At 41.3% G+C, this 23,302-nt stretch overlaps 2 protein-coding genes across 3 annotated transcripts in view; both read right to left on the bottom strand.

Moving 5' to 3' along the window:
- Nucleotides 1–3,146: 3,146 nt before the first annotated feature.
- LOC106950513 (protein FAM212A-like) lies at nucleotides 3,147–6,200 on the bottom strand. Its single transcript, XM_015037424.1, has 3 exons — nucleotides 6,004–6,200; nucleotides 5,863–5,899; nucleotides 3,147–4,486 (listed from the first exon to the last, which is right to left on the bottom strand). Exons 2-3 carry the CDS (start codon nucleotides 5,863–5,865, stop codon nucleotides 3,485–3,487), a joined length of 1,005 nt encoding a protein of 334 aa, XP_014892910.1. The 5' UTR covers nucleotides 5,866–5,899; nucleotides 6,004–6,200; the 3' UTR covers nucleotides 3,147–3,484.
- Nucleotides 6,201–12,801: 6,601 nt separating this feature from the next.
- Nucleotides 12,802–23,302, bottom strand: part of LOC106950501 (guanine nucleotide-binding protein G(i) subunit alpha-2-like) — a 53,774-nt gene continuing 43,273 nt past the window's right edge. For both annotated transcript variants that reach the window (XM_015037407.1, XM_015037416.1), the window contains 8 exons: nucleotides 21,771–21,813; nucleotides 19,721–19,862; nucleotides 17,877–18,037; nucleotides 15,705–15,833; nucleotides 14,266–14,395; nucleotides 13,949–14,102; nucleotides 13,132–13,347; nucleotides 12,802–13,025 (listed from right to left, as the gene is read on the bottom strand). In XM_015037407.1, coding sequence (XP_014892893.1) covers nucleotides 13,157–13,347; nucleotides 13,949–14,102; nucleotides 14,266–14,395; nucleotides 15,705–15,833; nucleotides 17,877–18,037; nucleotides 19,721–19,862; nucleotides 21,771–21,813 — 950 coding nt within the window. In that variant the 3' untranslated portion in view covers nucleotides 12,802–13,025; nucleotides 13,132–13,156. The remainder of the gene's footprint in view (nucleotides 13,026–13,131; nucleotides 13,348–13,948; nucleotides 14,103–14,265; nucleotides 14,396–15,704; nucleotides 15,834–17,876; nucleotides 18,038–19,720; nucleotides 19,863–21,770; nucleotides 21,814–23,302) is intronic.

The following is a 23,302-nucleotide window of genomic DNA, read 5'->3' as shown; positions in this document are numbered from 1 at the left end:
ACCCCAAACCAAACCATGATACCTCCCCCTCCGTGCTTTACAGTTTGTTGAGGTGCTTTTCGTATCGCCTTACACTAAAGCAGTACAACACGGTCTAATGTGTAAATATTTCAGCTTTAGACTCTTCTGGCCAAAGTCGGAGTGTTTATCTACAATCCCCCTGACAAGCATCAGTCTGGCCTTCATGTTTCTTTTAGAGAGCAGAGCTTTCCTCCTTTCACACCTCCCATGCAGGTTAATCTTGATCAGGCATGAACTTTCATATCATCAGCAAACCCTGCAAATACTCTTTAGGGATAATGGATACATCTTAGATCATCGTCCGTCCTGCTCCTCCAGTGCTTGGACAAGCCATTCCTCAGTGTCTTCATAGTTGTTTTAATTATTGTCCTTCTTCTAGACTATTTAGCTACTTTTAATCATCTTCTCATTGCTGATGAGCTCCTTAAGCCACTAAAATCCTTTGTTTCTGAAGGTTTCAGACTTCGCTTTGGTTTTTATCATGATGTTCGCTCTTACTTCAACACTCAGGATCACAAACTGAGGGTTGAGCATGGAATACCTTTTCTCAAAATGCTGAGTAATGATGTTCTCACCATGTTCACATGATTCGATAAATCTGAGTAATTTTGGCCATCTTATGTGGAAATAAATGTGTGTGTGTCCTGATTTTTTATTTTTTTTCCTCACCAGAAATGATTGTAGAATACAGGAAATGCTCAAAGGCATTTTCTACAGTTTTTACTTTACTTCCCAATGGGCGTAACATTCTTTTTTTTTTTCACCCAATTTTATTTGGCATGTAAATGTCCCTCACGGTACTGATCACTTCCACAGAAATCATTTAGCTTTAAATGAGCGCATTTGCATTTCAAAAGCAGACACTTAGGCAGAAAGCAGCGCTTGTTGTCATGTGATGGGATGAATAAGGGTTTTTTGTTCAGTAGAGAAATGATGGAGATCAAACCAGATGAAAAGCTGTGACGATCTGAAATGGTTCGCAGCTTCAGACACAGCTGTGCATCTGTTATTGAAAAGTTGGCTATTTTGTCATTTGCACACCAACAGATTTCCAATGAGTTTAATTGAAGTTGTTTAAATATGGTTTGAAAGCTTTAGAAGGGCATTTATACCATGCCACAGGCAAATGTTGACGCAGTTTCCAACTGAAATACTGTATTTCTTTTTTCTTTTCTTTCAAAGATCTTGATATTCGGAACACAATGCAGTAAAGAGTGGATTACACATGATGAAGGAAACAAGGGGAAAAAATGAAGACAACAGCTCACAAAAATGAGGAAAACGGACTAAATGGAAAATTGGCTGTGCCGGAAACAGTTTGGGAGATTTCCTAACTCCTTCAGTGTGTTTTGACACGTGACGTCGACGTGAATCAGTGACATTTCTGAGGCAACGTTCCCATGGCTGATTAAGCAATGGCATTGATTGCATCAAAAGCACGGCCCCGGCTGCCGCGATGTTCCAATTTTAACCAGAAAACGTCAAGAGCCAACAGCTTCCAACAGCTTACTTTACATCAGACCTGACCTGATGAAGCCGCATCTGCCATAGCTCAAAGTTTACAAACTTTACGCGCGTTAAGTGAAGTGTGTGGCGTTATTAAAGATTTCACAGGATTCTCCAAACACCCTGCTGAGGTCATATGGAGTAATAGTTCGGTTTATTGCTCCCTGACTCCTCTTCTTGAACCTCTTTTACTGATCACTGTCATATCCTTGATAGCAGCATGATCAGTGAGGAAAACTCCTGAAGGGAGCATGGGAAATCCCTGTTTTATCTCCATTCTGCTTCTCCCTCTGAATTAATGAACAGAGTGAATTTGTAAAAGCAAAGGTGAAACGATCCCGGGCTTATCTTGGTGTCAACTTACCTCGCCTTTCCATCTCCCTCCTTCTTCCCCCGGCGAGGCCAGAATTAATCGAACCATTAACCAGAGTGTGCGGCCGACCCGATCCCGCAACGAGAGCGGACACCAGATTAAATGAGGCAGAGAGCTGTTGGCGAGATGTTCTGCTTCGCAAAGCAAAACGGCAGAGCAAACTTCTGCTCCAACTGCAGCCAGCTGCTCAGCTTTATTCACCTCCAGCTGCACAGGCACATGGGGAATTACCTCACTGGGCACACAGCGCTCTGTGTTGACACAGTCTCTGGTTCTGGCCCGTAAATAGCTTTCGCACCCCGCTTAACTTCTCTCCAAAGGGTTCAGTTTTTCTTTGAGAAAAAGCAGAACTTTGAGAGGGAGTTCTCCTATAAAGAGATTACTAAAATCCCCAAAGTCAGCAGATCTGTGATACAGTGCAGGCTGCATTTATTTGCATCCTTGGTTAAAAATAAATAAATAAATAAAATTGGGTAAAAAGCTTTAAAGGAAGTGCATCTTTTACTGCTGTAGCATAATCTCACTCCAAATCCAACCTTTAGTTTGATTTTAGTGCTTATTTGCCTGAACATCGCAGGTCATTATGCTCCTGAAAGACTCGATTAAAACTTTCTACGTTTAATTTGGCAGAAGGAACCAGATTTAAAATGATTCTCCTGCTTTAAAGATGCACTCAAACAACGTTTGAAAGGGAAACAAGCCCACAGCATTACAGGATCTCCACCATGCTTAAAAGTAAGGGCTTTTAATGTTTGTCCTCAGTTTTGTGGCAAACCTGCCTGGAGAAAATTTATTTTTTATATTTAAGGTGGTAGGACAGACAAAAAAAACAAGTTTTCCTGAAGCGACTCCCAAACAATTGTTATGCATCGGATGTAACAATTTTTATGTAAATACCCCAGTTCCTTTTCTCAGAGTGATTTCAATTTGTACCTCCTTTACTCTGGACTTCAGTGCTTGTGCTAACAGGATGAACTTCATGGCTCAGCCTAACATTTGTCTCATCTCTGGTTGTTTAAAACTCTAGTTACTGTTCTGCCTGTAGATAATAGCAATCGCAGGCGAGGCTGAATTTGAATCCGCCGTATTTGAACACTGTGCTTTTGTGTCTTTACCCGATTTGAAAAGTGGCTTTGTGTCATAATTAAACTTCTTTTAAGTTTGTGTGAAATTATACTAGAGCCATAAAGCCATCGTGTATTCACAGTAGTTACTCCAATGAAATTAAAAACATATTCACACATAATTCCAAGCGATATATTTTTAATAAAAAAGAAAACCAAAAACAGATGGATCCACATTCAGGCAAACAAAAGCCCGTTTCAATCAAACCTTCAGTGAGAAACGAGCGTCGTCGTAACGAAACTGTGAGAACGGGAATGCAAAACAAACAGCCATCATGTTTCCAGTGCAAATTATACTGATATATAAAACATAAATAAGTGTACAGTTAAGAGTTTAAGTCAGGAGAACGTCTTTATTCCCAATACTTTCACAACGGAATATGTAAAGTGAGAAGCGATTGTAGAAAACTAAAGTGACTCAGGATTGTCCAGTCTGCACACGGATTGACATGAACTCCTGTCAGATGTAGCCAATGATGTCCTTGCATATTATTGGCTGTCGGCTGCCTGACTTCATCAGAGCTGCAAAGTGGTAGAAGTCTGAGCCCAGCTCATTGATGCCCGAGTGGGACTGGTGGAAAAACGGGACTTTAGGCTGTGACGGCACAACAGGACAGGACAGACGCTTTGGAGCATTGGCAGCTCTGTTAAGATGATCAGAGTCTGTGGATCTCATCCTCACTCTGTCCTCCACCGACTTAGAGAAGCCTGACAGTTTCTTCCTCATGTTGCCAAAGAAGCCTCTCCCCAGTTTCCGCCTGGAATTCGGTTTCAGTTCTGTCGGTTCCGGACAATCTGGCAAGTCCATCCAGTTCTGTATGAGGTCGGCGAAACTATTGTCGCCCAGAACCAGAGGCTGGCGGTTCCTCCCTCTGGTTAGTAAGGAGTTGGTCCAGTCCTCTGGGTCACTGACCTCAAAAGACGTCCACGTTTCCAGGCAGGCGTCGGATGTGGACTTGGGCCGAATGCGGCCGCTCGGTGCCCTGTTCATCCGCGCGCAGGCGGAGGACGAAACGCGCACGTTCCTCGTCCTCCGGAGGACGACGCTGTCGTCCTGCCAGGACGCCTCGGAGTAGCCCGAGTCAAACTCCAAACTCTTCTGGCTGCAGGGAGAGCGCAGGTCCCGCGTGAGGCTCAGTCCCAGCCTGCTGCTCGCGTCGTCATCCTCGTTCTCGTTCTCCTCCTCCAGAGGGCTGGCTAGGCAGCAGGCCGAATCGTAGGTGCTGGCCGTGCTGGCGTCGGACATTCGCATACGTGCCCGCTGCTCCCGCTGCAGAGCCCGCTGCTGGCAAGCGCGCGCCACCGCAGAGTGACGCGCAAGGGCCGGCAGCTGGTGGTTGAGGGGAGCGAGAGGACGGCGGACTTCGGGGCACGCTTTCCGCAGCTGCTTCAGATCTTGCAGTGACCTCATCATGTAGTGCATCTGCTCCTGCAAGCAGTCGCTTGAGTCACGCAAGCAAAGCTGAGGAGAGAAGAGAGAAAGGGTCATTGTTCAATCCACAACAATTGTGACACAGAACCCCACAAAGACACAAGGCAGAAAGCTCCTACGCCTTACTTATAACCAAAGGCTTTCAAAAAGGACGTGAGGGCAGGCTGGGGCCTGTCCTGAATGAACACCAATCAATGACTAAACGCCTTTTCTCTTTATCTAATCCTACAGACCAGCTGACCTGCCGCATAAAGAACACAGCTCTTAAACACGTAGACATCATGATCAGACATGTCTGTTTGTCCGTTAATTTACTCAACCGCACCAACACCTTGAGTGAACGCCCTGCCTTCAAATCAACCAAAAAACCCACACCGGTCTAACTGCGCCTCAATTTCTTAATCGGCGCAATTAATAGTAGCGCTTAGGAGGAACACAAGAAGCCCGTGGTTCCTGATTTAACTCCAGAGGGTCCCGTTTCTTTCTATGCGTGCAGCATGGAATACAACGCTCCAGCTTCCTCTGCAGCTCACAGAGCCGATTGGTCCGAGTCAGCCGGGGAGACGGACTGAATTCGAACGGCGCACAAGGAGTCATGTGATGTTGGATGTGAGAAAGTTTAGGAGGACAAGTAAAGTCAAATCCAGTGTATTCGTTTAACACAACTTTGAGTCTGCTCAACCATGCCAAAAACATGTGTCCAGGCCTTCTACACTGGAAGAATAACAAGAATATGCAAACAGAACCAGCAGAACAGAAATTGCTGGAACAATTTCAAGACTCCAGAAGGTCAATTTTTAATTTTTTTTTTTAATTTTCAGCTTCTGATCCATAATATAATGATGAAATAGATCTGACCCCAATAACTGGTTACATTTACAGGCATTTGAAAACATTGACCACCAATAGAACAGTTTTCTTCTCTTCTATCTAGAATATTAGTAAGATTCACCATTATCTTTTTTTTCCCCTTAAGGCTGTACCATTATTTCCAGCACAATCCTGTTGCAAACGTTTCAAGTTTTTAAACTTCCCCAACTGTTGCTTCTAACCATGAGCTCACCAGGAAAAATACAGCAGGAAATAGAAAATGTACTAAATCACAAAACGTTCTGCATGCAAATAATCGCGTTTGTACTTATAAACAAACCTGAATGACCAGTGACAAGTACATTTCCTCTGTGTTGCAGGAAAAAAAACAACAACTATAAACTCCCAAATGAAGGAATCAGAGCATCACTCAGCCAACAGCTGCTGCAGAGTTGTGATGATAGCAGCCTTGTCTGAACATGTCTAATTAGTTGTATATTGCACTCCATGTCAAATAGGTCTAACTGAAATATATATTTTATCACATGTGGTTATTTAATAAAATAAAATAAAAAACAAGTAAGACGTACACTTACCATCTTGTCTAGTTCTCGTGTCTCAAATTGTCACCTCCTGCAAAAAAAAAAAAAAAAAAAAACCATGAGGGACCCGATTAAGAATCGAACTGTCTCTTTAAAATGAAATCACTACAGGATTGTTACAGTACAAACACTTACTTCTGATGTGACCTTGCTTGTTCAGCGGGTCTAATTCGTCCCATAAAGAGAAAAGCGTCCCGGGTCGTTCGGTGGTGCGGCAGAGAAAACACAATTTCCAGCTTTGAGTCCTGCCGTCTGAGCTGAGGATGAAGAGCAGCGGAGTGGATATTTCACTGCTGTTCCCCTTCCACTACAGCTGCGCGCTCAGCAGCCAATCAGCAGCGACCCGCGTCTGAATGAACCAATCAGAAAGCAGGAATCTCGTTGCACAAATTTACAAACCCCTGAGCTTCGTGGCTTGCTTGCTTTTTACTGCCTTTACAAACGAAGCCACACGGAGCTGCTAAAACACATCTCAAATTATACTGTTGCTTTGTCTTCTGTGTAACAGCTGCACTCTTTGTCTATTTGTAGAAGTTATAAAACAAAATGACTGATGGCAGGAGTTCAGTGGGAAGGATCTTCACTAAACTATCATTCCAATTTGCAATTACGAACTGTTTCTCTCACATCGTTTTTGTTGTAAAATGTGACCAATCAGAATGCTGCATAAAATACAATTACAACAATTTAGCAGAGGATTTTTGAACTCCAAACTTAAATATAGATAGGTTTACTACATAAATAGCAGCCTCTCATATTCAGTGTTTCTTTTTATGTGTGATATCACTGCTGCAGATCAAATCTCCCCTCCAAAAAGCTAAACTTCTGTGATATCACAAAAGATACATCTCGACTTCCTCTGAGTACTATTTATTTTTGCTTACTTGGATTCTGTCTGAGCACAGAAAAATGCTTGAGAATGTTGCATGGACTGTAGCTAGAGGATCAGGGCAGAAGTGGATTTTGCAATCAAATATCCTCATTCATCCTCGTTCATCATTCGTCAAACCAGGCTGCTCCTAAAAAATAAATAAATAAATAAAAATAAAAAGCAAAGAACATTTACTCTGGTTGATGTGTTATTGTAAGGTGATTTTTTATTTTTTATTTTTTCCTGGAGGGGTCCAAAACTTTCACAACACCCATTGCGATCAAAAGTGATCGCAATGCATACAGATGTAAAGTTAGCCCAATCAGTTATCCTCACCTTACATGCACATGCGGTGCGGCATACAATGTCTCCATCATTTCAGTAAATCATGGACTCGGCACTCAGGAAGAGAGATGTTCTTGTCAATGCAGTGACACTGTACTGGTCTCTTTCAAGTGATACAAGCAGAATACAACGTTAACGCGTGCTGTACGCACACAAGATGAATCAAAAGTTTTGAAGACCGTCGTCGCCATTTGCTTCTATCTTGGCATCCGTAGCATCACTCATCATGGCTCACGAGGTCCATCCATCCATCCATCCATCCATTTTCTTTACACCCTTGTCCGTCAGTGGGGTCAGGAGGGGTGCTGGTGCCCATCTCCAGCTATCGTTCCGGGCGAGAGGCGGGATACACCCTGGACAGGTCGCCAGTCTGTCGCAGGGCAACACAGAGACAAACAACCAAGCACACTCACACCTAGGGGCAATTTGGAGAGGCCAATTAACCTGACATGTTTTTGGACTGTGGGAGGAAACCGGGGAAAACCCATGCATGCACAGGGAGAACATGCAAACTCCATGCAGAAAGACCGGGGCCGGGAAGGCAACAGCTCTACCAACTGCGCCACTGTACAGCCACTCACAAGGTCTTTGAAGTCAAATTGAATCAAATACCCAAAAACTGAATTCGAAAACAGCTTTGAACATTTCAGAGTCTATGCAGAAATCTTTCTGCCATGTTTCCCAATGCCAGCTGTTTTAGCGTAATTCCTGTGTTTGCAAACCTCAATTAGTGGGGGAGGGGGGGGATTTTCAACAAGTCTTGCAAACGGATTTTAGGAATCCTACATAGAAATCCATACTTTCATTGCACTTCTTTCCATATCGTTTAACATTTTGTTCTTAAAAAAAAAAAAAAAAAACTTGACGGTATTCACATCTGAAATGTTGGAATTGCATTTGTGAAGCAACCTTTTGTGTATAAACTCAACGCCTTTAAGCTTGTTGGAAGCTGTGTTACTTTTCAGCTGTCTTGCCTCTCTGTATTGCATGTATGCATCAACCTGAACCTTCACGCTATCTTTCCTCGTCGTCTGCGCCATCCATTTGGCCACTTCGGCCTCACGCCCTGCCGTCAGCAAACTATTCATCTGAGCGAATACGAAACGCACACATGCAAATCTGCACCATCAGTGAGCTTTTGGACCCTGGCAGTCATTCGACGCTCCACTTCTCCGTTCACAGCATTCAGAGGCCTGATGTCTGTGCTAAGCTGACGGAGCGAGGAAGAATGCTTTGACTCCTCGCCGTTGACGAGCCACTGTTCAGGTGCAGATTTGACCTCACTGAGTCCAGCATTAACATATGAACAGAGATAACAGGTCCTGACCAGTTCATCCAACACAAACAATCAACCCTGATATGGAATACGACTTCTTAAAATGCAAACTCAATCATTCATCTTTTTTTTTTTTTTAGAATGTCTTCTCTTATTTGCACTTCTTTAATTGCGTTATCGACACATGGTTTTTTTCTTTGTGCATTGTTTAAAAAAAAAACGGCCTAAAGAGAGCAAGATAACCACATGAAAGAGTTCAGTGTGTGCTTTTCAATTTGCAACATTAAACCCAAAAAAAAAGGGGGGGGAAAGCCAGCAATTTTGGTTCCCCCACACTCCAGCAGCTCTGCATGAAGCAAGTAATTATACAAGAGACAGTTTGAAGGACTAGAGATTAATTCAATTGTACACATCTTCATCCCTGCTTTCCTGAAGCCTTAATGGGTTTTAATATTGTAAAAGTGGTGCTTGACCAAATCCAGGCCAGTAAGGGTCAGAGATGGACTCGTCGTTCTCGTGTTTAGTGCCATACGTCTAATTCTTGTGTTCTGCTATTGTCACAAATGCGGCGGGATTATCAAGGCTGGGAGTTCAGGCGTCACTGACTCAGAAGCAGCTTTTCACATCATTTCTCTTCACTTTGTCCTGCCCGGGTTTGTTCTGTTGTTTTTACACCCACAGATGATTTTATTTTTAAAAGGTCAAGCACTGTTGCCTACATCTGGATTTAAGGGATTTAAGAAGAAAACTACTGTTTAAAGGAACTGTAATGGGTAAGATTTCTTTTAAAACTTTCTTCAAAGATTGCTTTGTTTTAGGGTCACATTTAAACATTTGTTTTTGCAAAATTAAGAAAACAGATTGCGTCTTTAAAGCCTTCAAGAATCTCCTCTTTTTCTTTCGGACACTGAAGTATTGCACTCAGGGTTATGCTTTCTTGTGCGACTGCAGACGTGGAGCTGCAGCGCCCTCTAGTGAACACGGTTCAAACCAAATCAAGTTTTTCTGTGGTTTTGTAAGAAAAGGACCAACAGCCCAGCTGGGTGAAGCAGAACGGAAACTCAGTTCTTTATGTCTGATTTTAAAACGATTTAGATTTATAATTCTTTATTAGATATTTAAAGTCCTTTCCCTACACAATCATTAAGAAGACGGCTGACTTCACAGTTGTTCACCAGAAACTCCTATCTCAACTAAAGGAAAGAGAGAGAAAAAAAGACATTGATTAGATTTGTATATGAAGGTCACAGAGTCTGGAAGAAAAGTGGACAGACCCAGAAATCAAGTTGTTTAAGGGGCCAGTGTGACATTTTTGTTTAGTTTAATTTAGTGAGTCTTGTTGATGTCGGTCTACCAGAAAACTTTAGAGCAACTCGCGTTTTCCTGAGCCGACAAGCTTTAAGACGATGCCATTTTCCATCAAGAGGTTGAACCTGTTCACACTGTTAAAAAGTATCAATACCTGCCACAAAAGCGTGACTTTGCAAGTCTAATTCTGTGTTAAATCCTCATTAATGAATCTTATGTAGTATTAAAAATGAAATTAAACTTCAGGATTTCATGAGCTGCAAGGCACAATCATTAATGTGAGCAGAAATTAATGCTTGTGATGAGTCACATTTTAAATTCCAATGTAAAAGAAATGAGCATCTTCAATATTCTTAAAGCTAAAGTAAGCAAGTTATCATTTGTCCATGACAAATTAATAATAAAAGCTAACCTGTAAGCCATAACTTCTCAAGCTTTTTGTCAAAAAACACAAACAAAACAAAAAAAAAACTACAGTCTAGGATCACGGAGTCCATCAGAGAACTTTCACTTTAAAAACCCTTAAAATCAAATTAAATCACAAAACTGGTGGAATACATAAAAAAATAAAATAAAATAAAAAGTTTCCATCCTTAATGTGGTTTAAAATCACCTTATTTCATTCAGACCTGAGAGTGGAAATCAGGTAAAACCAGCCTGGTTGATGCTCCAGTGACATTATTCAGCAGTTTTGCTTCGACTGCATGCCTTACGGCACGTAACGCCTCTCAGCTGCTGGATACGCTTCCAGTTCAAATACAAGTTTAGGCATGTTGCCGTTGGGTGGTTTTAATCCAATGATCTAAGTTTTCAAATTCTTTTCCGATATGAACTTTGATATGTAGGAAAGCATGAGAAAAATTTGCAACTTTTTTTTTTTTTTAATAAACTGTTCTTCTGCTTCCCCCTTATTGATTCATCAGGTTTCAGCTGCCGGAGGCATGAACGCCACAGACAGATACATTCACATACATTTCATTTTTAATTAAAATGATTTTTTGTATTGACTGGTCACCAGGTGGCAGTATCAGTCTGTGACATATACATGTGCTGCTTGCAAAAGAAAAAAAACTGAACAATTTGCAAGTTTCCAAAGGCGAAGCTGCAACATTCAATTTGAAAAATATACCTTGACAAAAACAAAACACACCGCAGGAATTCATAGCTTAAGTCTTACATACTTTTATAAATATATGCAAGCACTGACATGGATTTTATGATTATACTTTTAATATAATTACATGTTTTAGCTGCTTTTATCTTTATAATTTTACCGTTTTTTGTAATTGCTAATGTTATTGAGTGTAGCCATTCTGCCCATCTTTCCTCAACATCAGGACTCTAACCTCTCATTTTATTTTCATAATTTAAAATAATGACGCAGTAGCTTTAGCCGCAACTCTACAAATTTGCATCGGACATCGAAGCAGCTTGCGTGCGTCTGCTACAGCCCAAGAGAAGACAATGATGTGCATAATTTGATGATCATGGCTTAAAGCTAATAGAAACCAAATATTCAATTAACAACATAAGCTAATGCAAAAAGAATCATTAGTGCAGAAACAGGTAAAGGGTGTGAAGTAGAAGATGCTCCATGAAGAGCCGAGTCTTCAAGTGATTCTTCTGGATAGACGGGGAGCCCTCATCCTGGTCAAACTCGGTAGGCTGCTCTGCAACACACGAGTGTCTGGATGTGTGTCCATGTGGTGTGCACTCAACACCTGGCTTTTAAGAAGTGCTATATTGTTGTAATAGTGGGTTTGAAGTCATCTGTAAGGTTGGCCATGGTGTCAGCCATCTTCCTCTTGACAGTACCGTATAGAAATGAAATCAGCGTCTCCACAAGGCTCGCTGAAACAGAATGAAGTGCTTTAAAATGTCCAGGTAAACCGTGGCTCTGACTTTGGACTTGATAAAACACAGTGGATCTACAATAGCAGAAGATATTGCTTTATAAATCATCACCAATTGTGGAAATGTCACCTTGGTGATGGCCTGGTGACAAAGAGAAATCAAAGCATGCAACCTGTTGCTAGTGCACGTTTTTCTATCACACTTTTTCCTTCCCCTAAACTTTCCATCGTCGTCCTTGGACACCGCATTTTTTGAACACCAACAGAACATTGCTACATTAATTACTTTATTTGTCCTAAGAGACATTTCATTTCCTGATGAACTGAATGTAGGGGCTTCAATAAGCCGCTAGCCATCGACATCAAAATCAAAACTAAATGCTTGAGATACATCACTGTGTGTACTAAAGTCATCATCCAATACCTTTTCAATTACATTAACATTAAGATGCACTTGTAAAAAAAAATAAGCATACTGCTGTGAGAGTACTTGCATTAAAAAAAAACCAGAACAAAAACCAATATGCAAGAGTGATTTCTACTTTATTTAAATTAAATCATATAAGACCAATATTTGCATTTTTTTAAAACCAAAAACAGTAACCTTTTTTTTCTGAATTAGATTTTGATATCTCTTTAATAATCACTAAGTATTCATAGATCAAAGACTGAGGAAAAAAAACCCCGAAAGAAAACAAATTTAGGAGCAAAGTAGGACAAACAGTAATGAAAGTATATCTAGGGAACTGGCTGTAAACAGAAGTAAAGGCACAAAACATACTGCAATAGACACAGAAATGAATAGTAGTATAAAAAGTGATAGCATGTTAGGTGCACACAAACTTTAAATACACGTTAGCATTTTGTCATAAATTTTCCCCTGCAGGTAAAACCTTTTTTTTTTAATTTTTTTCTAAAAAAAAAAAATCTATTTTTTTTTAAATCATTTTGTAGGAATGTTAGAATAATTTGTGCAGATTACAGAGCTATTATTGGTCCTGTGGAGACATGCAGAATATATGGTTTAGCTATGAATGATGAACCAATGTAAACAGTATTTAAAAAAAAAAGCACTTTTTTTTCCTCTCTCTTATGAATCTCATTTTATGTCCATATCCTTCTTCTGCATCTTAAAAAATAAGTTTCACACGATTAAACATTTCATAATTTGCACATCAGGATCTAAAAGTTAAATTTAGGTGTTTATATATATATATGTATATATATATATATAGTATCCTTTCTCTCCTTTAGCAATTGAAAATGAAGGAAAAACAATATAAAATAATTGTTTATTTTTGCGGTCAAAGCCCAAACAGTTGAGCGGCAGGATCGGCAATCGTTGGAACATCTGGAAGGCCCGTTGGGTTTTCTGTCTCTTAGGTGTCTTTAGAATAACAAAAATAAAAAGCAGATTGAAGCAGAAATCGTTTATGGACAGTGCAGTTATTCGTGGTGTGTGTATAAACGCCCCCGTCATGGTCATCAGAACTGTTCAAGTAATCTAAAAAGACAAAAAAAAAAATAAATAAATAAAATAAAACAAATCAGTCACAGAAAAAAAAAATAAAACCTCAATCGAATCTCTAAGTGAATATCTCCGGCCTGACCTTGATTCTTCTTTGGATCGGCTTCTCAGAAGAGGCCGCAGTCCTTCAGGTTGTTCTTGATGATGACGTCGGTGACCGCGTCGAACACAAACTGCACATTCTCGGTGTCAGTGGCGCAGGTGAAGTGGGTGTAGATCTCCTTGGTGTCCTTTTTCTTGTTCAGGTCCTCGAATTTGCTCTGGATGTAAGCTGCAGCCTCTTTGTAATTGTTGAGGCCTGTGGGACACGAAGACCAACATTATCTAACAAGACGACGTGAAAAAAAAAAAGCAGGTCTCACTACACTTATTATTTATTTTTATGTTAACTGTGCATCACTTTCCTCTTCTTCACAAATACGCACTACGTTTTGTTGGCCGATGGTATGAAATCTCAATGAGGAAGACAAAAATGTGAAAGCAAGCCACAGGCTCTGGTAAAATGAAATGAAATAAAGCGATGTACAACAAACGTACGACTTTAAGTTGAAAACATGATGTTTCGTAGCTAAATGCAGACATCAGATTGCGAATCTGTGCATGCGGAACAAAAAGAGACTGAAATTTGTATGAAATCAGACACGTTAATGTCAGAATATGCAAAACAGATCCACATAATTATTTAAATCTACTGAGAATGATGAGATGAAGAGAAGCAGATTATTTCTTTGAGGGTCTAAGCTGAAGGTTTATGGCTGTATAAATTGAGGGGCTAAGTGCACAGTTATTACATCGACTCTGAAGCACTTCCTACGGCGTCAGAATGTGTATTTACTTTCTGAAGCAGACTTTGTGGAATCATTACGAGCTGCAGAGACTAGCTGGCATTCATACAGTACCAGTGTACTCAGGGAAGCAGATGGACAGGGGGCTGTGCTCAATCTTCTTCTCAAACAGGTCCATCTTGTTGAGGAACAGGATGATGGACGTCTCCGTGAACCACTTGTTGTTGCAGATGGAGTCGAACAGCTTCATGCTCTCGTGCATCCGGTTCTGGGGACGACAAGCGCAAATTATCGAGAGATTAAAGAGCGCCAGCCAGGCAGAAGGAAATTAGTTAATCGAAGCCCCCGGCTGCCCTCCTTGTGAAAACCGTTCCTAGGAGAGAGAGGCCGTGCAAGAGATCTGAAGCCGTTTTGAAGTCCGCGAGACTCACCATCTCCTCGTCTTCCGCCAGCACCAGGTCATAGGCGCTCAGCGCGACGCAGAAGATGATAGCTGTGACACCCTCGAAGCAGTGGATCCACTTCTTCCTCTCCGACCGCTGGCCGCCGACGTCGAACATCCTGCGAGAGAGACGGCGAGTAAATGAGACGCTTTCACGAGGCAGCAGACGGCAAAGCAAACGGTCTTCAAAGTTTCTGTCTCGTCGTCTCGTAAGAGCAACGTCTGATGTACAGGCATCGTTCTCCAATTTTGCTGGTATTTTTCTTATAAAGTATAGTTGCTGTGGTAACAAGAGGACTTAAAGACAGGTGGAGACTTGATGGCAGCAGGGTTTTTTTTTTTTCTCCACGACTAGATAATTCATGTAGGCGGACTGAGGTTAAGGAAAAGAAAGAGGGCGCTTATTATCGCCAGGCATGACGTCCGACTGGTTCGTTTTGAGCGTAACCGAGGGCGAAGAGAGCGACGTTCCGAGGAAACTTCAGGAATACAACGTCGACACCTCAGGTTTCACGTTGCCAAACGTTACTAATTAGACGATTGTGTCGGTTTCACAGACCTTTAAGAGGCTGAATAAGAGCTGACTAACCGTAACACACTTCACGCAGTTTGGCTCATCTTCATCACTGTTTACATCGGTTTTATCCAGAACAGTCGTTTGAATAAATGAGGACACCCTGCAACAGCCCGAGTGTTTTACCAACATGTACTTTACATGACAGAAATGAACACAACACCTGAAAACTCATTATCAATAATGAGAAGAACTTAAAGCGGCAGTATTGTGTATTTTTCAGGCATGTAGACCAACTTATAGATCAAGTAACCATGCTACATTCAGTTCTTATGAAAATGTTGTATTTAAGCTAACATAACTTATAAGAAATTTTATTTTGCATCGTAGCCGCCCCCTGAACCCAAACACAAAATGAAAAGCATTAAAAAAAAAAACTCTCCATAAAATGCTGATGAAATAAGTCTTTTTCAGTGAGAAATATATTTGGAAGTACAAAGCTCTGGGTCCAGTCAGAACTGGAGCCCACTGAGGACCGACTTAAAAAACCCACCTAAATATCTTGCAGCTGAAACTAATGAACTGGGCAAACCCACGTCAGAGGTAGACGGGAATGTTTCACTGAGTTTTGGGAGTAACATTAGCTTTTAGGGTATCCTAACTTTTTCCTCAGGTATGCAATGCATATTTGTTCATGTATTTTTTGTAATTTTCTTTTTTTTTTTTTTTTTTAAAAAAAAGGTACATCTTTGAGTAATTGAGCAAGAGACCCTTTTTTTTCCCCCCCTCTTAGACCTTCACTAATATATACAGCCTATTAATGTCCTGCCGTTCAGAAAGCTGAAATAAAAGTAGGTTTTCAAATGAAGAGACCGATTTTTTGTGAGGAAAAAAAAAAAAAAAAGGATTCTCACTTGAAATGCAGGTCCTTGAAGGTGAAATGCGTTTCCACGATGCCTGTGGTCTTCACCCGGGTCCGCAGAACGTCCTGCTGTGTGGGGATGTAGTCTGACTTGGCTATTCTCTCCAGGTCGTTAAGGTAGCTGAGGAGAAAACACACGTGTCAACGCGCATCTGTGAAAGACTGCCGTCTCGTCTCGGCGAGAAAGCGTCGGATGACGTTTTGGAGTAAATTGTAAGACTAAGAGGAAGTCCTAACACTTCAGCAAAAAGCATAGAATAAATGAAAGTTTGTTTGTTGTAATTGAAGAGTAAAAGTAGTTTTGGTCGTGTCATTTTTCATTTATTCTTGAAGTAAAATGCCTTAATGAACCGAATCTCTGGCTTTTTAACCGACAAGAAAACCCTTGAGATAAACGTTGGCACGGCATGCAGACTACGTGCAAATATTTCAGCTCCTACTCCCTACACGAGTGTGTAGGAGCAGCATCACGGCCGTCATCGCAGAGAGTGATCGTGACCGCTTTCAGCAAACATGTCAGACTTGTGCTCGATTTGTTCATTATGATGAACAACTGCGAAGAAGCTGAATTCGGCAAGCAGCTGCAGTGTGACAAGAAAGTGTAAAGCTGAAAAATGCGACGGCACAAAGAACACTTGGGAGGAAAGAGGATTTTTTTTTTTTTTTTTTTCCAACAGAGAAATCAATGACAAGGTTGAGGTCTTTTGAATCGATTCAATTTAGTATTTTCCGTCTTTGAATCTGTTACAAGCACAGAGGTCTGGCGGGAGGCGTGCCACTTCCCTTGCTCACACTTCATCTTCCCCCTTCCTCTCTCTGGCTCTCTTCAAGTCCTCTGACATGGATTAAGGCCCGATGCCAGACTCATTTAGTCCACCCTTATATCAACTTACTCTCTTAGCACACTATAAAACCTTGATGAACCACCATCTGGTTGTCCACAACCCCCTGCAGTTTTGGCTGAGAAGCAGACGCAGAAAAGTTTAGATTACGCTAGCCAACATAAACAGGACAATGTCAATGTCCCGGCGAGTCGGATCCTGCCTTTACCGCGGCGCAATCGCTTCTGAAACGCGTTACGGTGTCCTACAGACGCAACCTGTAGAGGTCGCAGCCCCGTCAACGAGCCGGTCCAGACGAATCAGAGCAGCTTCTTCGTGCTGCGGCTCGTAGTACGGTGAACAAAGGTTTGTATTCTCCAGACTTCTGTATCAGATCAACCCCGAGGGTCACGGAGATAAACATCTCTTGCATCCTAACCACAGAGTCTCACTGCTGCCGTGACACTGAGCAGCGAGGCCAGCGAACGCAGCGCTCCACGGTGGAGGGTTAGTGAGGTAATAAGGCTTCACGGAGGAGGTCAGGACTGAATGAGCAGTTGCAACAGGTTACTATTGTGTTAAGTACAGGCGTTTCAAAATGTGTTGATTTATGAGTACGGCGTAAAAACCATTCAGACCAGCATCCAGGAATGGCTTAAAATCTAATTTCTTTACATTACTTGGCATATTTTTGCTTATTTTATGATAGACCAATCAAAATTTGGATATGAAAATAAAAACTATAACAAAACTGGTGTCTACGAAACAACATCAAATTCTAAATAACATTGTTTTTTTTGTTTTTTTTTAAATATCCAAGTATGAATTATTCTTAAAGGTATCACTCTGTGCATTTTCCTTATGTTACGACTCTTTTTCTGACTTTTTATTTAGTATTATTGGTAAACATTGAGATTATTCTAAATCTAGAAGAGTTGAGCCACGTGTGAAGATGCTGCAGACTAAGCAAGGCAACATTTTAAAAGTTACAGTTTCAAACCAGCGACAAATTTACAATCGGGTCAGTTTGATGGCGTCATATTTACTGAACAGCCGACCGCAGGCCGACTGGCATCAGCAGTCAATAACTTGAAAACTGCAACTAATTTTAGCAGGTCTTCATTTTATACATTTTTTTCTTTACTTTATGAAAAACTAAATCTACACAGAGATATTTAATAGATTTCCTGTTTTCAATTAAACTTTGCAGCAGCATGAAGCTGCGGCGTTCCCACTCATATTCATACAGTTAAAATCCTTTACTGCCCCCACGCCAAGTCGAGACACAAACACGGAGCTTAAAATTCAAGTGCTCATCTCAGGCTACTGTCGCACAAACTCACTAGGCTGCGGAGTCGTTGAGCTGATACTCCCGGGCCCGTGTGAAGCAGCTCTGGACGCCGCCGTCTTCCCACAGCCGCTGGATGAGTTTGGACAGGTCTTCTGGCAGGCTGCCCTGCTCCTCTGCATCTACAGACAGTAAAAACAGCTGGCGAGCATCGTCCTGCGGAGAACACGCACATGAAAGGCGTCATTTGAAAACTGCTGGTGCCATCAAGGAAATGTGACGATATTTACAGTTTTGTTGCAAGTGCAAGACTTTTCAGGAAAATGCATGAAGAAAGTAAAAAGATGAGTGAATAACAGCATATGCCGACATGCTCTCTTCATTGGGAATAATCATTATGCTTTCATTAATAGTCAACAATGGAAGCAAATGGAAACAAAAATGCAGAGTCTCTTGTTTGTCCAAAACTAATCAGATAACAGGAGGGATTAGCGATGTTACTTAGCCAACACATAGACTTGATGTTATGCTGCATGTTAAGTGTGGTCTTAAATGTTTTAAAAATTATTATTCTGAGCTGTTTACTGTTTTTGAAAGAGCTACGACAGAAACAAAAAAAAAAATTTAGACTACATTGTCTGAAGTTTCCAATTAGAAAAAAAAGGAAAGAACAGATTAGTCACCAATCAGCCTGAAACTGACAAATGGAAGTAATCTAGAATGTTATGAGTTTTACATCTGCAGCGAGTTTCTGTAACTATAAATATCACTCTGCTGCCTTGTCCTTTTCATGCCCACGCAAACAACTTTAAGGTCAACGTTTCCGCGGCGTCGACCGACCGAGCAGCTTGCAAGACATTTGCATTAATGCCGACATTAATCAGAGCAGAGCAGCGGCAGGAGGAGGAGCTTTCTGATCAACGGAACGGAAAGGGCACCTGCTGCATCACCTTCGTGACGCCACTGGCCCTGTGCGTTTTCACCTCAAGACAGCGGCTCACATAAACCTCTAGTGTTTGCTGTGCAGGGCAGACTTCCATGTATTGGTTAACCATTATCCGGGCCTCGAAGCCATGTCAGCTGCAGCCCACAGGAGGTCCACTTGGCTGACGTGCCACACAATGTGCACAGTGCAACAGTGAATAGATTTTTCGAATGGCACCAACTGTTCTTTGTGATAATCAGAAGGAAATGAACTGTCCAACTCCAGCGATTAACCACATCACTCTGCAGTCATGATGAAGGTAATGACACAGGCGAACAGGTGGAAAAAGAAGTAACATCCTTATTTACTCTGGTTTTTATAAATTAGAAATAACTTTAGAAATCACAGCTTACGTAAAACCGTAGGCGTTTAGGCTGAGTTAACGCAAGACATAGAGGAATAAATATATTGCGCCCGTTTATACTGTATGTCAACATCTGCTTTCTGCTGAACGCAAAGGGAAAAAAGAAGAGAGATGAGTTTTTCCATTGCTGTAACTGTCTAAGTCTAAATATTTTACTGGGAGCTTCCCCATTGAGAAGTGGCTGTTTGCATTTTCCTCCAATAGATTTCTGCAGGCGGCCATCTTCAAAGTCTGTCCTGGTGTTTTCCCAAGAAAAACTATTCCACCTCATTTAGGAGATCTGGATGGACTCTGCAGCGTCAGTCCCACGGGGTAAATGTGATGAAAGCTAAGGGTTTAGATGGAACCAGCTGAGATTTTATCTCTGCGTTTCAAGCATCTTCATTGCACAATCCTTATGCAAACATCCAGCAGGTTTAATATTAATGTTACGAGCTCTAAGGTTTCATGACATCAAAGACCAAAATCTAGTCATTTTTACAGTCGTGGCGTTATTTCAGCAGTGATTCTTGGTCCTAGAAAGCAAAAGTGTGCGACTTCGAACCCCTACCATTCTAGAACTGTCCTCATAGTCGATCTTCAGGTTGCTCATGGCTTTGACGATGGCCATCATGGACTGGATTGTGTTGCTGTAGACCACTGCTCGGTACTGCTTACACTCTTCTTCTGAATACCCATCTTCATGAATAATCCTGGAAAATGAAGCAAAGCATGAAACTGGAAAAAAATAACAGGGCCTAACAGAAGAAATAAAAACCAAGCTTTGTAATAAGCTGCATTGAAAGCAGCACATATCCCCGCCCTTAAATTAAATTAAATTATGGTTTGAAAAATCTGGCTGGCCTATGATCTGAAATATGCAAGTGTGACAAAAGGGTAAAAATAGAGACATGTGGTAAGGAGCAACACTTTCCATATCACTGTAAAATCATTGGTTTTTTGGTTTTTTGGTTGTTGTTTTTTTCTCGTTAAAACATTTTATTACCGAAAAATCCACCGAGGGACACAAAACAAATATTTACTCATTTTCTGAGATTTTGGCCCGAGAAATAAAAAGCAAGACGTCAGTGTGTGACTGAAAAAGCACGAGGCTAAACGAGAAGCTGCTCAGCTCGGAACCAAACAGAACCATCTCCCCCGGTGTGTCACGGCCAAGATGCTCAGTAGCTGTGTGCTGTGCTGAATGGGATCTAATTAAAATTCAAGTGAGCTCACAGTGGAACACTGTGAGCCCCAGCCAAAATTACTGAAAGCCCATGGTGTTTTCATCCTCATACAAACAATACAAATGATGTGTGAAGCGTTTAAGCACCAATCTTGAGTGTCTTGAAGATGATCTTTTTTTTTACTAATGTCCCTGAACACAAATAAATTTCATCTTTATTAAGCTTTTCTTCTAAGAATTAATGTCAAGCCAATTCAAATGCATGCAGACATGCTAGTGTATAATTTCTATACAATATATCAGTATGTAATCTGCACTCAAACTCAGCAGAGGTAATAATATAGTAACATGCAAACTATGGCATACTTGTAGAGGACCTGGATGGTCCAGGATTTCCAAAATGTCATATCAGAAAATATCTGCAAAGACCTTCAGTAACGGTTTATAATTTATAATAAAAATATGCTAAAGTGCATGTTTAGGGTTGTGATCTGGAGCATTTTGCAGCATCTGGGGGGAAGCCAGATCTTTAGAGTGCCCAACTAAAACCTGTTGCGTTAACAGGCTGTCCCGCCTAAGCTGTGGCTCTCTGCAGCTTGTCCAGAGTTACCAACGGCCTCTTATCTGATTAATGCTCTACCTGCCCAGTCTGTCAAGTTTAGATGGATGGTCTTCTTAGGTCTGCATTGGGGTCACACCATTTCCATTTCCGGACGATAGATAAAAGCTTAGGACTGACATGTGCCGTTTCTCCTAGTCTTTATGTTGTGTTTTTCTTAACAGTGTTCTCTAACAAACCTCGGAGGCCTTCACTGAGCAGGTGCATTTATATTGGGGTTAAAGTGCGCACAGATGACTACATTTAGTTAACGGGTCACTTCTGACGTTGGTACTAGATTTTATCTATGGGTTTTAGGTTAAACGGGGGCTGAATACAGTTACTCACCACAGTGCTGAACTTTTTTTTAACTGCAAAACAGTTGCAATAAAGTATCATTTCCCTTTCATTAAATATTTATGAGCACCTTTCAGTCGACCTATTACAAAAAAAAAAAAAAAAAAACCCCATTGAAATAGATTGTGGTGAAAAGCAAAATGTTCAACGGGTATGAAGACTTTTCCAAGACGGAAGAGTCTCAAGTGAATTTCATTCTGTGATGACAGCTCATGTTCCTGGTGCTTTTACTTAGCAAACTACAAAGAATTACTTTTCAAAATGTTACATTTGTTCGACCCACCTCTGATGATATGCCGCTTCCAAAACAGTAAAGCTCTTGGAAAACATGGATCTCGTTCCTTAAATTTCAGATCTTTTCCATGTAGATAGTCTCGAGTTTAAATCAGCACATCTATGTAAATAACTGCTAATTCGGTTAAAACAATAAGCTGGGATTAACGAACGGGAGGAAAGGCGAAACAATGAGCAGCTACTCACTTCATCTGCTTCACAATGGTGCTCTTCCCCGACTCGCCAGCACCTGCACAAAGAACAAAAGCAGGCAGAGGTTAAAAATATGCTCCCGTTAGCTGAGAAATGTAAACAGGCAGCCAGCACGGCTGTCGCACATCTGGACCCTCGTCTTAACCCCTCCGCCCCCCCTTCCTCCTTTGGCTTCAGCACATTTTGCTCCTGGGCAAACCGTCTGTTCTTCCTCAGTCTGTACCCACGGATACTCTTTCTCTAAAAGCCACTCGGCCGTCCACAACCCAAATTTAGATCACAGTACTTAATTTCCCACGCCTGCCATTCTAAACTACTGCGTAGGGACCACCTGCCGTAGTGTTGGCCTTTTTCTTCTTTCCAGACAAGTTACTAGATTCTGGTTAGCATTTTCGTGAAAATGTCTTGCACTGTCAGGATATGGTTTTTATTTGCCTCTGCTGTGTTTATTCTAACAGCCTGAGGGGAAGAGGGAGAGAGAGAGAGCTCATCTGCCACAAGGAATCCTAACACTTCTCACACACACACACACACACACACACACACACACACACACACACACACACACACGCATGCACACACACACCCAGAGGTGCCTGTCTGTGCACTCTCCATTCGCACTAGCCCGGGGTGAAGCCTTTCTGGGATGACCCTCAAAACACACAGCTATGCTGCATGCAGGCCTCACACACAAAATGAAGCCTCTGGGTGGAGATGAGCCAAGAACTTTTCCACAGACAGCTGTCAGCTCCCACTCTTTCAGGGAGCGGGAGTTCAGACCGACTAATAAATCAGAAAGCAGGCTACATTAAAACCGGGAAGAACATCTCGTGTTCAAAATACGATCAGAAATGAAACGGGAAGAAAATGAATTTCTATCCAACCAAATGACATCCTGTCTCTCTCTCTCTCATATGTATACACACACACACACACACACATTTCTTTATTTCTTTTTTATTTACTCTCATAGTTATAACGTTCAAACATGTCTAAGAAATTTACAAATGAGAATAATGGAGCATCCCTGCTATTAATCAGCCATTGTCTGTAAAAATATGATGAACTCAGAACCTGTTTAGACCTTAAACTATTACATTTTAAAGATGCATTTGAGCAGCTGGATGGACTTTCACTTTCATGCCATTCAAGGGCAGCAATCAAGATTTACAGATGTAATTTACAAACAGAAATCATAAGGCTCAGCGTGGCTATAGGGCATATTATGATGAAAAAAAAGAAAAAAAAGAAAATCGCAAAACCTTGTATAAACAAAAAAAAAACAAAGCTATAAGTGAAAGTGCGCATTAGGGGACAATATGCTGCAGAAATAAAGACCGTTTAGAACGCAGTATTTGTTGGGGATTCTATTCTAAGAGTCAGAAATTTACACTTCGCCTGCCAATGCTATTTGCAGCTAATTGGAGCTTTGCTGCAGCAGACGGATGACGGCGCTATAGATGCTGAAGATGGTAGAAAGTGTCTGACCAGATTAAAAAAAAAAAAAAAAAAAAAAAAAAAAAAAA

Source organism: Poecilia latipinna, unplaced genomic scaffold (genome assembly GCF_001443285.1).
Source record: "Poecilia latipinna isolate Pla-1442-1.1 unplaced genomic scaffold, P_latipinna-1.0 Scaffold24, whole genome shotgun sequence".
Lineage (NCBI taxonomy): Eukaryota > Metazoa > Chordata > Actinopteri > Cyprinodontiformes > Poeciliidae > Poecilia > Poecilia latipinna.
Note: the sequence above shows the minus strand (reverse complement) of the source record. Positions and strands in the feature narration are given on the sequence as shown.